At 60.1% G+C, this 14,034-nt stretch overlaps 1 protein-coding gene across 7 annotated transcripts in view; it reads right to left on the reverse strand.

Annotated features, from left to right (window-relative positions):
• Positions 1–4,257, reverse strand: part of Qtgal (queuosine-tRNA galactosyltransferase) — a 42,867-nt gene extending 38,610 nt beyond the window's left edge. For 6 of the 7 annotated variants that reach the window (XM_026382008.1, XM_026382004.1, XM_026382003.1 and 3 more), the window contains exons 1-2: positions 3,648–3,746; positions 3–119 (exon numbers count right to left, since the gene is read on the reverse strand). In XM_026382008.1, coding sequence (XP_026237793.1) covers positions 3–119; positions 3,648–3,695 — 165 coding nt within the window. In that variant the 5' untranslated portion in view covers positions 3,696–3,746. Of the gene's footprint in view, positions 1–2; positions 120–3,647; positions 3,747–4,121 lie in introns of those variants that run through there. The other variant, XM_077800778.1, reaches the window with a different exon arrangement.
• Positions 4,258–14,034: the final 9,777 nt, after the last annotated feature.

Consider the following 14,034-nt stretch of genomic DNA (forward strand, 5'->3'; position numbering starts at 1 on the left):
ACCTTACTGGCATCATTGAACACGGAGAGCTCCATGGTGCCTTGGAAGTCCTGCTGCAGCACAGACTCCAAACATGCATCCAGCCACAGCTCCGCATTGTGGACGGGGAGGATGACAGACTGGAATTCAAAGGCATGGGTGAGCAGGGTGGGAGAGCCCAGAGGCCCCCCAAATCACAGCGCCAGTCCTGACCTGCAGAACCAAGAGCAAGACTCCCAGCATGGCTACGCCACACCACAAGGAATCGGCCAGGAGCCAAGCCTAGTGTTCTTCCCCTGAACAGTCCTGTCGGCTCTCCCTGGACTCGCAGATGCTGGCAGAGGGGGAGAATCAAAGGATATCAGGGGATCCCCAACTGGTGGTCATCTCAGGTTCTCAGTCTTGGTCAGAAACCACTGTTCTGGTTAAACAGGGGTCCGGGTACAACTGGCTGGCCCCTGGCTGAGTGGGGCACCTCTGCCAAACTGAGGTCAGAGACGGCAACCAAGGAAGCCCTGAACACCCCTGTAGGAGCAGTGTGTGCTACCAGGCTGGCTGGCACTGGCACGTCCTGTCCTCAGGGAGCCCCTACCTCCTAACTACCACAGGAGACGGCCTTGGTTTTACACATTATCATAGTGAGTGATACACGAGAGGACCACCTCCTGAATGAGAAAGCCAACAGGAGCAAGGCCAGGCCAGGTCTGGACACATGGACGTCCATGCCTATGCTGCTCAGCTACACATTAGATAATTCCACTCAGACATGACTTTAAATCACTAAAAACATAGTTATGAACAGCTCACAGATGTGTGCTGAAAATACATTTCACAACGTTTTTACAAACGAAATACCACTTGAGGATCTGATCCCAGTGACATCTCCTCTTGCTTATGTGTACATCCATGAGTTCCATAATTTATTTCCAGATTAACTTTGCTTAGGATCATCCTTTTTAAAGGAACAGGACATTTTTACTTTTTCAAGATCTGTAAGAGATGTGCATTCCTGTCAGTGATGCACCTTGATCAATCTGCCCCCGATTTCCGTAGCACTGGCATGAAAGATGCAGGCTCTACATGGACCACAGCAAAGCTGTATCCACTGTTCAATGCCGGGGAACCTGACTCCACGTCTGTTCTGCTTCCCACACTGCAGCAGACGTGGGAAGCAGGTGCAGGTGTAGCCGCCTGGTGTGCAGGACAGGAGCTATGGGCAGAAGCACCAGGCAAGAGATCCCGACCAGGGGCTGGGGATGTGGCTCAAGCCGTAGCGCGCTCGCCTGGCAGGCGCGGGGCACTGGGTTGGATGCTCAGCACCACATAAAAATAAAATAAAGATGTTGTGTGCGCAGAAAACTAAAAAATAAATATTAAAAAAAATTCTCTCTCTCTCAAAAAAAAAAAGATCCTGACCACAGTACAGTGCAGGCAGAAGCCTGGGACTGCAGCTCAGGGCAGTGCGCAGGGCAGGAGCCGGGGCCTGGAGCTCAGGGCAGTGTGCAGGGCAGGAACCGGGGCCTGGGCTGCAGGTGGTGCACAGGGCAGGAGCCGGGGCCTGGGCTGCAGGTGGTGCACAGGGCAGGAGCCGGGGCCTAGAGCTCAGGGGAGTGTGCAGGGCAGGAGCCGGGGCCTGGAGCTCAGGGGAGTGTGCAGGGCAGGAGCCGGGGCCTGGGCTGCAGGTGGTGCACAGGGCAGGAGCCGGGGCCTGGGCTGGAGGTGGTGCGCAGGGCAGGAGCCGGGGCCTGGAGCTCAGGGGAGTGTGCAGGGCAGGAGCCGGGGCCTGGGCTGCAGGTGGTGCACAGGGCAGGAGCCGGGGCCTGGAGCTCAGGGCAGTGTGCAGGGCAGGAGCCGGGGCCTGGAGCTCAGGGCAGTGTGCAGGGCAGGAGCCGGGGCCTGGGCTGGAGGTGGTGCGCAGGGCAGGAGCCGGGGCCTGGGCTGCAGGTGGTGCACAGGGCAGGAGCCGGGGCCTGGGCTGGAGGTGGTGCGCAGGGCAGGAGCCGGGGCCTGGAGCTCAGGGGAGTGTGCAGGGCAGGAGCCGGGGCCTGGGCTGGAGGTGGTGCACAGGGCAAGAGCCGGGGCCTGGGCTGCAGGTGGTGCACAGGGCAGGAGCTGGGGCCTGGGCTGGAGGTGGTGCGCAGGGCAGGAGCCGGGGCCTGGGCTGGAGGTGGTGCGCAGGGCAGTGTGCAGGGCAGGAGCCGGGGCCTGGGCTGGAGGTGGTGCGCAGGGCAGGAGCCGGGGCCTGGAGCTCAGGGCAGTGTGCAGGGCAGGAGCCGGGGCCTGGGCTGGAGGTGGTGCACAGGGCAAGAGCCGGGGCCTGGGCTGCAGGTGGTGCATAGGGCAGGAGCTGGGGCCTGGGCTGGAGGTGGTGCGCAGGGCAGGAGCCGGGGCCTGGGCTGGAGGTGGTGCGCAGGGCAGTGTGCAGGGCAGGAGCCGGGGCCTGGGCTGGAGGTGGTGCGCAGGGCAGGAGCCGGGGCCTGGAGCTCAGGGCAGTGTGCAGGGCAGGAGCCGGGGCCTGGGCTGGAGGTGGTGCACAGGGCAAGAGCCGGGGCCTGGGCTGCAGGTGGTGCACAGGGCAGGAGCTGGGGCCTGGGCTGGAGGTGGTGCGCAGGGCAGGAGCCGGGGCCTGGGCTGGAGGTGGTGCGCAGGGCAGTGTGCAGGGCAGGAGCCGGGGCCTGGGCTGGAGGTGGTGCGCAGGGCAGGAGCCGGGGCCTGGGCTGGAGGTGGTGCGCAGGGCAGGAGCCGGGGCCTGGGCTGGAGGTGGTGCGCAGGGCAGTGTGCAGGGCAGGAGCCGGGGCCTGGGCTGGAGGTGGTGCGCAGGGCAGGAGCTGGGGCCTGGAGCTCCGGGCAGTGTGCAGGGCAAGAGCCGGGGCCTGGGCTGGAGGTGGTGCGCAGGGCAGGAGCTGGGGCCTGGGCTGGAGGTGGTGCGCAGGGCCGGAGCCGGGGCCTGGGCTGGAGGTGGTGCACAGGGCAGGAGCCGGGGCCTGGGCTGGAGGTGGTGCGCAGGGCTGGAGCCGGGGCCTGGGCTGGAGGTGGTGCACAGGGCAGGAGCCGGGGCCTGGGCTGGAGGTGGTGCGCAGGGCTGGAGCCGGGGCCTGGGCTGGAGGTGGTGCACAGGGCAGGAGCCGGGGCCTGGGCTGGAGGTGGTGCGCAGGGCAGGAGCCGGGGCCTGGGCTGGAGGTGGTGCGCAGGGCTGGAGCCGGGGCCTGGGCTGGAGGTGGTGCACAGGGCAGGAGCCGGGGCCTGGGCTGGAGGTGGTGCGCAGGGCAGGAGCCGGGGCCTGGGCTGGAGGTGGTGCGCAGGGCAGGAGCCGGGGCCTGGGCTGGAGGTGGTGCACAGGGCAGGAGCTGGGGCCTGGGCTGGAGGTGGTGCGCAGGGCAGGAGCCGGGGCCTGGAGCTCAGGGCAGTGTGCAGGGCAGGGTCGTCTAGTGGGTGCGCGGGGCAGAAGCTCTGGGGAGCTCTGGTAGATGCGCCGCGCACAAGAGCGGTCGCCACCGGGCCAGGGGCAGTCCCTCGCACAGGAGGTTCCCAGGAAAGGAAGGGCCGCTGGGGCGCGAGCAGCCTAAGGGGACAGACCCCGCGCCACGACACGCCCGCCTGTGAGACCGCGGAGGGGAGGCAGAGTGGGTAGTGGGGGCCGCCATCCCCGCGCCCCGGCTGGCACCTACCACCAGGGGCAGCTGGCCTGGCCCGGCCGGGTCCCCCGGGCGCTGCATGGCCACCTCGCCGCCACCGTCACCGCCCACGCCTCTAGGCTGCCATCGCGCTCTGGCCGCCGGCGCGTGCGCGAGCTGCTCGGGCAGGCGGAGCCGAGGCTGGGCCGCGAACGATTGGCGGAGAGACGTGTCGATCTTGCGGGGCGCTGGCGGCCCGGGTGGGCGGGGCTTCGGGCGCGCCTCGGCTGGGCAGGGCGGTGGCGGGCGGCTGGGTGGCAGGGCCCCGCAGCAGGTGCGGCCTGCAGGCGGTTCTGGCCTCCTGGTGGGCCGGAGCCCTGCGCCCTCAGCTGAGGGAGGTAACCGCGAACGGAAGTCTGCAGCTAGTGCCACGCGGTGAAGCACCTGGTGCGGGTCCCGCGCGGCGCCGGAAGCTGGTGCTGGAAATCCAAACCAGAGCCCTTCTGAGGTGGAGGCGTGCACACTTACAGGAAGGGGCCTCCAAGTGCTGCGGGACCTGCGGGTCTGCGCTGAGCCCGGCCGGCGACGCCTGGCGCTGCCGGAGGAGGTGGTGCACCCTCCAGGCGCGCAGCTCCAACCTGCCCGGTGGCCGGGTTCCTGCCCAGCGAAATTGAGGGCCTGGGCCCTGGGGGTGGCCCGGGGACGCGCAGCGCGCGGTGGCTGTCCCCCTGGTGGAGAAGGCCCTGGAGAGCCGGGTGTCCTGAGCACCTCCAAGTGTGGGAGGAGCGGTGGGCGACTGGACGGGCCCAGACCGGGCTGGGGCCTCTGACTACTCCCATGAGTGACCTACTTGCGTTCCTTTTGCAAAACAGCAGATTTTTCAGACTTATACTTGTGTCTCCAGTTTCTCCGAATGGTCATCTCAATGTAGGCCTAGAAGTGTATTTTAGGGTGGCACATTTTGTTCTCCCACACCCATGGCTGGAGAACTGAGTGTGCCCACTAAGCAATGGCCTCTCTTGTGCCCTCAGGAGTGACCACACTTAAAAATAAATAGCAGAAGGTGGCCAGCGCTTTAGGGGACTGCAGTGCTTACCCACTGAAACACCTCCAGGCAGGGAAGGCAGGCCTATTTTCCCAGGGAGCAGCTATCCCTCGCAGTTCAGTGGAGAGCTGGAACCTTTAGTCCATCTGTTGGCTTGAGTGGAGGGAGCACATGGTGGCACCCAATCCAGTTCCCACAGGGTGGACTCCAGGCATGCCCACACCTTTTCCTGCCCTGTGAACCAGGAAGTCCTGTGCCCCTGCATGGAACAGAGGATAAATCTCTGTAGGTGGCTGATGGGCCATAGAGCCACTCACACGAAGTTGCAAAACACCCCGAGAGCCCCATAGTTTGTAAGATTTACTGTGATCAGCATCATGCCACCTCCTGGGTAGGCTGGCCTCATGCAAGGTTATGCTAAGTGCATTGAACCTACTGAGTAAGCCACAGTTAATGAGCATGCCTGTAAGCATCACTTCCATGAAAGTCCTTTTCTTTTAGGATCATGGCTGGTACCATACCTCAGCAGCAGAGTACTTGTCAAGCATGCACGAAGCCCTGGATTAGATCGCCATATGGCCAAAAATAAAAATAAATGAAAATTAAGGTCAAATACAAGCATTTTGCAAATTATTATAACAAAGCCAAACACATTTGAGCATCGCTTCAGATTTTATGTCCTCCACCAAATTGCACCTTATTTGCAAAGCCTGTTCTACAATTGAAAGGCTTAAGTCAGATAAGTAAAACTGCAACCTTATTTTCACACTTACAGACTGAGAATTTATGTTCAAGGATCTAATGGTCTCTTGGATTTGGCATTTTAGGAGTAGATTCATGGCTTAGTAGAAACTAGCATTCTAGCTACCAGAATGCACCCTGGGTTCCAGATAAGGGGTCAGAGATAAGGAGTTGCAGATGGTTCGTGATGTTCAGAATTGAGCTTGGTTGCCTGAGACTTCTTCCTGTGCCTCTCTTGCAGCCAGAAACTTGCTTCCTACTGCCTCTGCCAGCACAAATTCGCCTGGACCAGCACAAATTTGCCTAACCCTTTTTTTTAACCTTTATTTTATGTATTGATTTTTATGAGGTGCTAAGGATCAAATCCAGTGCCTTGCATGTGCTAGGTGAGTGCTCTACCACTGAGCCACAGCCCCAGCCCCATGGGCCCTCCTTTTTGCAAATATTCAGTGCCCAGAAACATTGCAGAAATGCAAGGTGGTGGGGCTGGGGTTGTAGCTCTGTGGTTGAGCAATTGCCTAGCACAGGTGAGGCCCTGGGTTTGGTCCTCAGCATCACATAAAAACAAATAAGAATACAGTGGCTCTGGAGGCTGAGACAGGAGGATTGTGAGTTCAAAGCCAGCCTCAGCAAGGACAAGGTGCTAAGCAATTCAGTGAGACCCTGTCTCTAAAATAAAATACAAAATAGGGCTGGGGATGTGGTTCAGTGGTTGAGTGCTCCTGAGTTCAATCCCTGGTTCAATCCCTAAAAAAACAAAACAAATGAAAATAAAGGCTAGATTCTTAAAAAAAAAAAAAAAGAAGAAGAAAGAAAGAAAAAGAAATGCAAGGTGGTAGCAGTGCTGTCCTTGGGACCGTGGGTGCATTGGGCCTGAGATCATGCCCCTCACGATAGGGAGAGTCTCAGCAAGAGGACCAGGCATGGGGACTGACACTGACCCTGGGGAGCCACAAGAAGGGGGAGGTGAGGCATTGGCCTTTGCTTGATGGAGGTTGCATGGTCTTAAGTCAGAGGGAAGGAGGGCAGTGCTGAGGTTAGGCAAAGCCACATGGGCACCAGAAGGGGAAGTGACTCAAGCTCCTGCAGCCGCCTCCCTGAGAGCTCCTTGTCTTAATTGCTGCTGGTGTAAAAGGTTGGTAAAAACTGGCTGCACTAGAGGACTAGGTGCCCTGCCTGGGGCCTCCTAGGGAAGACCAGCTGCAGTGGTCTGAACTTTGTGTCCCCCAGACCCAGACCTCAAACCCTGTTGGCCCCACCCAGGGTGTCCCCATCAGTGCTAGACCAGGCTGAGCAGGGAGGCAAGAAGCCTAGGGTCTGTAGCCTGGCCGCCCCCAGGATTAGGGTCAGGACACAGAGGATGGGCCGGGCCGAGCAGAGGCTGATGCAGGACTGGAGGAAGGTTTGTGGCATGGAACCACAGCTGTACCCCCAGCAGAGAATTCCACACACTGGAGTCGCTGTGTGGTGTAGATTTTAGCATGGCTCTGAAGCAATAGGAGCCGACTGTGCTTCCAATTCTAGGTACCCCAGAAGACTGGCAGGCCCCTTCATGGCTGCATTTGTGTGTGGCATGCCTGCCTGGAGCTGCGGCACCCGGTTGTTGTGGGCAGCCGCACTTCAGGGTCCCTTCTGTGCTCAGCAAAATGGTTCCTTCCTAAACATGAACAGGAAAGTGTCTCACCTGGGTCACAATGGCAGACTCCTGGGACTCCTCAGCATGAGATGATAAACCTTCTATGTGGGAGATAGGGTCAGGACCTCTTCGTGTCAGAGGACCCAGGCACCGTGGGGAGGGAAGAAAGGGCCTGCTGTGCATGACTCCCAAGGAGCCACCCCCTGGCACTCCCAGCTCACCCTGGCAGCTCACTAGAGAACAGGGTTTGCTGAGGCTTTGGCTGGGTCTATCCATGCTCCCTGAAGAGGCAGCTAGCTGCCCAGTGTGCACAGCCTCTGGACAGCTGGGACACTACCAGGGGTGAGTCTGTGGTAGGGTTCCTGGGGCCAGGGCACTGCCCATAGGAGACGGCCCCTCTGAGCTGGAGCTGTGGACATGAAGTAAGCCTCTGGCTCAGGGCCACATTGGAACCTGCCTTGTCCTGGCCAAGTGGCCCTGACTTGGGCAGCCACTGTGTCCAAGTGAATGTGCCTCCATCTTTGTAATGTGGAGACCTGGCTAATTGTATGGACAGAAGATCAGCCAGGAATGAAGGTGGGACAGCTTCCCCATGGTGTCTGGCTCTCATCTCCTGGACCAGGCTGCTGAGTACTGAGTGTCAGCCTCTGCAGCCACTACCCTGCCCCTCCACTATCCTTTGCTTCTGGAGGGCCCTTCATCCCTGTGCTGGGAGCCTGCAGCTTCGGGCAGTTTCCAGACAGCAGCCCACTTAGGGTCATGGGCTTATGTAGTGGCTGCAACCAGCAATTCCTGAATTTAAAACCTGGGTCCCTCCCGTGTAGGAGGCGCTGGGCTGTCAAGCTTCTGGTTGGGTTTGCACCTCTGCAGGCATGCTGTACTGAGGCAGCCTTGTGCAGGTGCGCCCCATAGGATCATGGGCAGGCTCTAGCGTGACTGGGTGGGTTCATGAGCAAGCTGCACAGTGATTTGGGATGTCCACGTGCCCATGGGCAGGTATGCTGTGCCGTGATATAAAGCGAGTTTCTTCCAGTGGTCACTGCCACCGTCTAGAGGGAAAGGGACTATGGTTATGGCATTTGGGTGATAGGTGCTGGGTCCTGCAAGCCCAGAGACCTCACCACGGTGGGGTCCTAGACCAGGTCTTGAAGACCAAAGCCAGCTTATCCAGGCACAGAAGGTGCAAGGGGGACTTGAGGGCTCACCTGGAAGTCCACAGAGGAGCTGCACCACTCAGTGGGCAACTGCAGTGGGGCTTATACTGCTGTGAAACGACGGGGCCACCAGGCTGTGCCGTCATCAGGAAGGGCCTGTGCTGTACGTGAACCACCCTTCAGAACCTGTGTGGCTCCGTGGTCAGTGCAGCCGGTCACGACACCCCCGCTGGCCACCTGTATTGTGCCCTCTGGGGAGGAATAGACCACTGGGTCTGTCCATGCTCCCTGAAGAGGCAGCCAGCTGCCCAGTGTGTTCACTGGTTTTCGCAGGTGCTCAGAGGCTATTAGGGCCCTTTGTGGAAACTCACATTTTGGGTTTTGAAAACCCAAGTAAACCCACGGAACAGGACATGTCTTATCCCAGTGGACCTTGGGTTTCTCTGATGCCCTCTGAATTTTCAGGCTCCATATCTGGGGGCTTGGCCTAGGCATCCAGGTGAGACCCACAATCCTGAATCCCCCTCAGGTTCAAGCCTCCAATGGGGCCAGAACCAGTCCTGCACCTGAAGCACCTGCTGCACACCTGAGGCATCTGCACCCCACACCTGTTGCACCTGGCTACATGCCTGTAATACCTGCCATGTACCCCTGGAGCTCCTGAGCACACACTTGGGGCACCATCTGTGCCTGAGGTGCCTGCCCCATGTATGTGCAGCACCTGTCCTGCACACCTGAGCCTCTTCCTGGTCAAACCAGTGACTGCCAGGCAACCCCTGGAGCCCACCTGTAGCTGAACACATCCTCCTCTGTGTCTTCCTCCCCCTTCCTCCCCCACACCCACAGTGCCCAGGGACACCAAATCCACTAGAGGACAGCGCTGTGACCCCCCCCCCCTTGTGACAGTGACGCCCCTGTGCTGGCTGACGGCTTGGTGAGCTGGTTCAGGGAGCCCTGACTCCGCCCCCTGGCCCCTGCTGCCAGCTAGTCCTCCTGCAGGAAGTCCCTCCGTTAAGTGCCCTCCAACACTGTCTCTAAGCTTCTGGCTCCGTGGGGGCAGGGACAGGGTCTTTTTTGTCTACTGCCAATTCCCTGTGGCTGGCAGAGACCCGCAGTCACATGAGCTGGCTGCCGGTGCTGGGGCCGGGAAACATCACAGACAGCAGATTGGGGAGGGGGTGGCGCCTCAAGACAGGGAGGTTGGGTGTCTGGGCTGAGCTCTGTGAGCAGCAGGCCAGGGACTCCATGCCTGCCAGGTCTGTCAGGGGCACTGACTCCAGGGCAGCTCCCCGTCCGGGCAGTCCCGGCCCCACAGCAGAGCTCCCCCACCCAGGAGACCTCCTCACGCTACCCCCCCCACCAGGGTACCTAAGTCCATGTGTGTCTGCTGGCGTTCGACTACTGCTCATGAGGACTGTGTTGTACATGACACTGGAACCGTGGCCAGCCCAGGGAAGGTGCTGAGGATGAGGCAGCACGCAGATGACACCAGGTGATCTGTCCCTGCAGCCACGTGGAGACCCAGGTCTAGCCAGAGATGGAAAGTATCTGGGAGCTCTCAGACCCCAAAGTGCTTTCAACTTGCCTTCACAGTGTGGGCCTGGAGACCACCCAGCTGTGCCCTGGTGTGGGTCACCTCGTTATTTTGGCTGGCAGGGATGGCAAAGTCAGGAAATAGCCAGAGCCCTCCTAGATTTACACTGTCCCCTTCTGTGGTCCCGGGGGCTACAGGCCAGGGCCTCAGCCTCATGGGGATGTGCTGGGCAGCAGAGCCCGGGATGTCAGGAGTGAGTGGATTTCTGGTCTGTCTGGGCTCACACCATGGCCTCCTGGGTACGGTGTTGGGGCTGTTCTCTCCCTGGACCAATGAGTGAGGGACCCCTTAGGGGGCCAGATTGCCCTTGCCCTTATAGAGCCTGATAGAGTCCTTCAGCTGCCTCCTCCAGGAGGGCTGGCTCGCCTGCCTTCCTTGTGTCAGAGTTGGGTCTGTTGTAGCAGATGGACCCCTGAGCTGTAGGGAAGAGCTGGTCTTTCAAGCAGGCACCAGGACGCTGGGCATCTTAGGAAGTCTGCGGAGGACAGCGAGTGCCCGGCCACCACCATGGTGCCTGTCAGCGGTACCGTGTGCTTTGTGAACTGGGGCACAGAGGAGGAAAAGTGGCGATCCATTGCAGATGAAGAATGGAGCCTGTCCCTAAGTGCGCGGCTCAGCCAGTCTGTCCTGGTCTGAAGGCTTGTCTCCCCGGGCGGTTCGGCAAGTCTGTCTGTCACCAGCCACCAGCAGATTACAGCTCACCTGGCATAGGCTGCTTTCTGTGGTCAGACCTGAGGCCCACAGTCCAGGAGATCTACAAGAAAGGGACATTTATCTGCCCAGGAGTCGGGGACCAGCGTCTGGCAAGGTCCTGCTGCTGTTGGCACAGTGAGGGCATCAGGCCAGAGGCTGCGAGCTGCCGGCCTGGGGTCTCTGCTTCCTTTTTTTTTTTTTTTTGGCAGGTCTCATTATGTAGTCTGGGCTAGACTTGAACCCTGGGCTCAGGCAACCCTCCTGCCTTGGCCTTGCAGGAGCTGGAACGGCAGGCTGCACCCTACGCCCAGCTCCTGCTTCCTCTTATAGAGCCACTGGTGCCCTTGCGAGAGGCCCATCTCATGACCTCATCTCACCCTGAAGGCTCCTCCTCCAAATCCATCAACATGTGACTTGGGGATTAAGTTTCCAGCACTCAGATTTTGGGAGCACCCAAACCACAACAGCACCACAGCAGACCAGCTGCAGGAGAAGCCAGTTTTCTCTGGACTCGCAAACCCAGAGGACTGTTTCCTTGTACTGGGGCCTGAGTCTAGGCTGTGCCAGGAAGCCTAAGGGATTTATAGAGGCTATGGAGGAGGTTGCATGGCAGAGCGGGGCAGAGCTGGGCAGGATCAAGAATGGAGCCCACAGACAGACAAAGGCATCATGGGCAGCTTGGCTGGGCCCTCCCTCTGCTGCTGCTGAGACAGGTGCCCACCCTGGTACACTTGGACTTCGTCCTTCCCACAGTTGCCTCAGACCTTGCTTCCTGTCAGGGAGGAAGTGGGAGTGCACCAAGGTGCCCGTGGTGAGGAGCCCTGGGTCTCTTGCAGGCCGGTGAGACCCTGGGCACTTGTCAGCCTGTGGGTCCTTAGCCACTCTCCCCTTGTTTAATATCTGCACCCTGAGTAGTGCAGACACCAGAGAGAGGGGCCAGAGGCCTCCAGAACCATGGGGGAGAGCAATCACCTGCAGCTGCCTGGGTGGGCACCCAGCTCCACGGAGTCCTCACCAAGCCACCAGGGCAGGGGCAGGCTGCAGGAGGTTTTGCACACAGGGCTGTGTGCAAGTTAAGCTGTTTCTCGGATCACGTGGAACTCACCCCACCCATGCTGGTTTTGGCACACCAAACAGGATCAGATGCAGGCTCATGGACACCTCCCCGGAGCATCTGGTCAGATGGAGCCTCAAGAACACTCTCCTGGACCAGACCTGGAGCTGGACTTGCGCGTGTCACTCTGGGTCCTCCACTTGCCTGACACAGAGGTCTGCAGGGAGTGTCCACCAGGGCTCCCAGTGGAGTGGGCTTGAACTGCAGACAACTGGAGCTGGCTAGTCCTCTGGTCCCCAGGTCACGGGAAGGTGACAGGACATTGGTGTGGACTTTTCAGGGACAGACACTCTCTGGGTCTGGGGGTCTGTTTCCCAGAGACCCGATGGCTGACTTCCTGCCAGCCTGGAAAAAGCAAAGACCAGAGGCTGCGCTCTTGTTTCATGGAACCTGTGTCCCTGGTTGGCCGGGAAGGTTCTTGATTTCAGCACAGAAGACCCTGAACCCCAGAATCCCTTCAGGCAGCCAGCAACGCAGGTGGCTCCCTGAGCCCCAGCAGCTGAGTTCACTCTGAAGGACGTCAAGAGGAACCCATGATGAGGAGGTGTGTGCCATGAGGCCCAGTGAGGCCTCTGTCCCTGGCAGGCTGGCACCTGCCACCCCCCGGGCATCCCAACCTGAAAGCGTCCAAGCTCCATCATGCCGAGGTGTCCTCCTAGGCCAAGGACGCTACTATCAACCAGGAAATGCCAAGAGGTCCAGGGGTTCTGGGTCAGGAACTGAACAGAGACCTAATGGGTATTTCTTATGAGGTCCTGCTAGTACCTGGGACCCGGCCGGCCACCCTGGGACCCTGTTTTGCCCAGGCCTGAGCCATGAGACTCAAGCCTTGCTGTCGGTCATGGATGCCAACTCCCTGGGGAGTCCTTGGCTATGGACGCTTCTTTACTAGCTGTGCCCTCTTGACGGACCGTGTCTGGGCTCTGAGGAACACCAGAACACCACGTCCAGCCCCATGCCCCTGGCCCTGGAAGCCCCATTCTCTTTTCCCATGGGCAGTCTCGGGGTTCTCTTTTGTCCCCCTCTGTTCGTCTGCTTTTTCTATAGTGAAAGGACATTTCTTTGGTAACAAGAAATGTGTTCAGTCTCCAGTCTCGTGGGCCCAGCAGGTAGCCTCACGCAGGTCCTGGTCCTGTCCCTCCAGAAGACACACGTGTGCGCATCGGGGCATGTGAGATTCTACAAGGAAAGGGTGTGAGAGGGACAGATACAGCCCCAGATCCCCCGGGGCCCCAGGGCTGTCCAGGGGTGAGCGACTCAGCCTGCTTCCCAGCTCAGGGAGGGGACAGTGCAGATATCTGTGGGTTGCAGGTAGGCGGTGTGCTGTGCTGGGGCCTGTGGGATGGCCACCTGTTGCCGCCACTGGCCCGCACACTGGACCCTGGCATGACTGAGGTGTACAAACTGGTGGTGTGCCCAGTGGGTGTCCACACCTGGGACCTGCCTCTTCTCCAGGCCTGTTTCCTTGCCCTAGGTGCTCTGTCCTGCTGGCCTTGCTGGCCACCAGGGTGCTTGGGCCCAGGTGTGAGCATGGGGGTCCTGGGAGCCCCCTCACAGCTCATGACTGGCTCCACCCCTGCCCAACTGGGCCCTCCACACTCTGGGACAGCAGCCGTAGACAGGCACCCGGCCCAGCTAGCTTCAGGCCTTGGGGAAGGCTGAGGGCGTGGGCCGCGTGGGGTCAGCTGATTTAAAATGACAAGGTCAACCCAGCAGTGAGGCGTCGGGGAGCACAGCTGCTCTGCGGCCGGGGGGGCGGTGGCCAGGGGGATGTGGCTATTTTTGCCTTCTGAGGTTGAGTGCTTCCTGCCCGGGCATTTTTGGAAGCACAGGAAACACATGAGGTTTGGCGGAGGGAAAGTGCTTCCCGAAACCGGAGCCTCCCGCGGGGAGAGTGCAGAGAGAGACTCCCCACTTCACCTTCCGCAGAGTTCACCTGAAATCAGAGAAAGGAGCGCTCACACTCTCATGGCCGGAGCTCTGGTGTGCACAGCGGAGAGCCAACCCGGAGAGAAGCCCGGAAGGCTCATTTCACCTGTGGCCAGGGTGGGGCTCCAGTGGTCCTGCCACCTCACGGCACCGGGGTGAGGTCCTGCCCAGGTCAGCAAGCTGGGCTGGGGCAGCAGGGCCGGGCTGTTCCCAGACAGGTCTTTCCTGGTCTTTGCACACGCTCACCTGCCCCCACACGCCTACACACGCTGGCCCACGCCCACCATCCTAGCTGGTCTGGCAGCTTCTTGCCACTCCTCCCTTCATGGGTGGGAGACTTCAGGGCTGGAGCTGCCCTTGGGACGAGTCTGGCTGGTGTCTGTACCCTCAGGGGGACGGCCAGGAGGATAGAGCTTTATGGTCTAAGAGGGGGACCTGGGGTTCCGATGCGCAGCGCAAGGGTGGCACCGTGGGGACGCCTCCCTGAGGTGTCTCGAGCACCAGCTGCCTCCAGGCCTGTGCCTTCTGGGGTATA

Source organism: Urocitellus parryii, chromosome 7, assembly GCF_045843805.1.
Source record: "Urocitellus parryii isolate mUroPar1 chromosome 7, mUroPar1.hap1, whole genome shotgun sequence".
Taxonomy (NCBI): domain Eukaryota; kingdom Metazoa; phylum Chordata; class Mammalia; order Rodentia; family Sciuridae; genus Urocitellus; species Urocitellus parryii.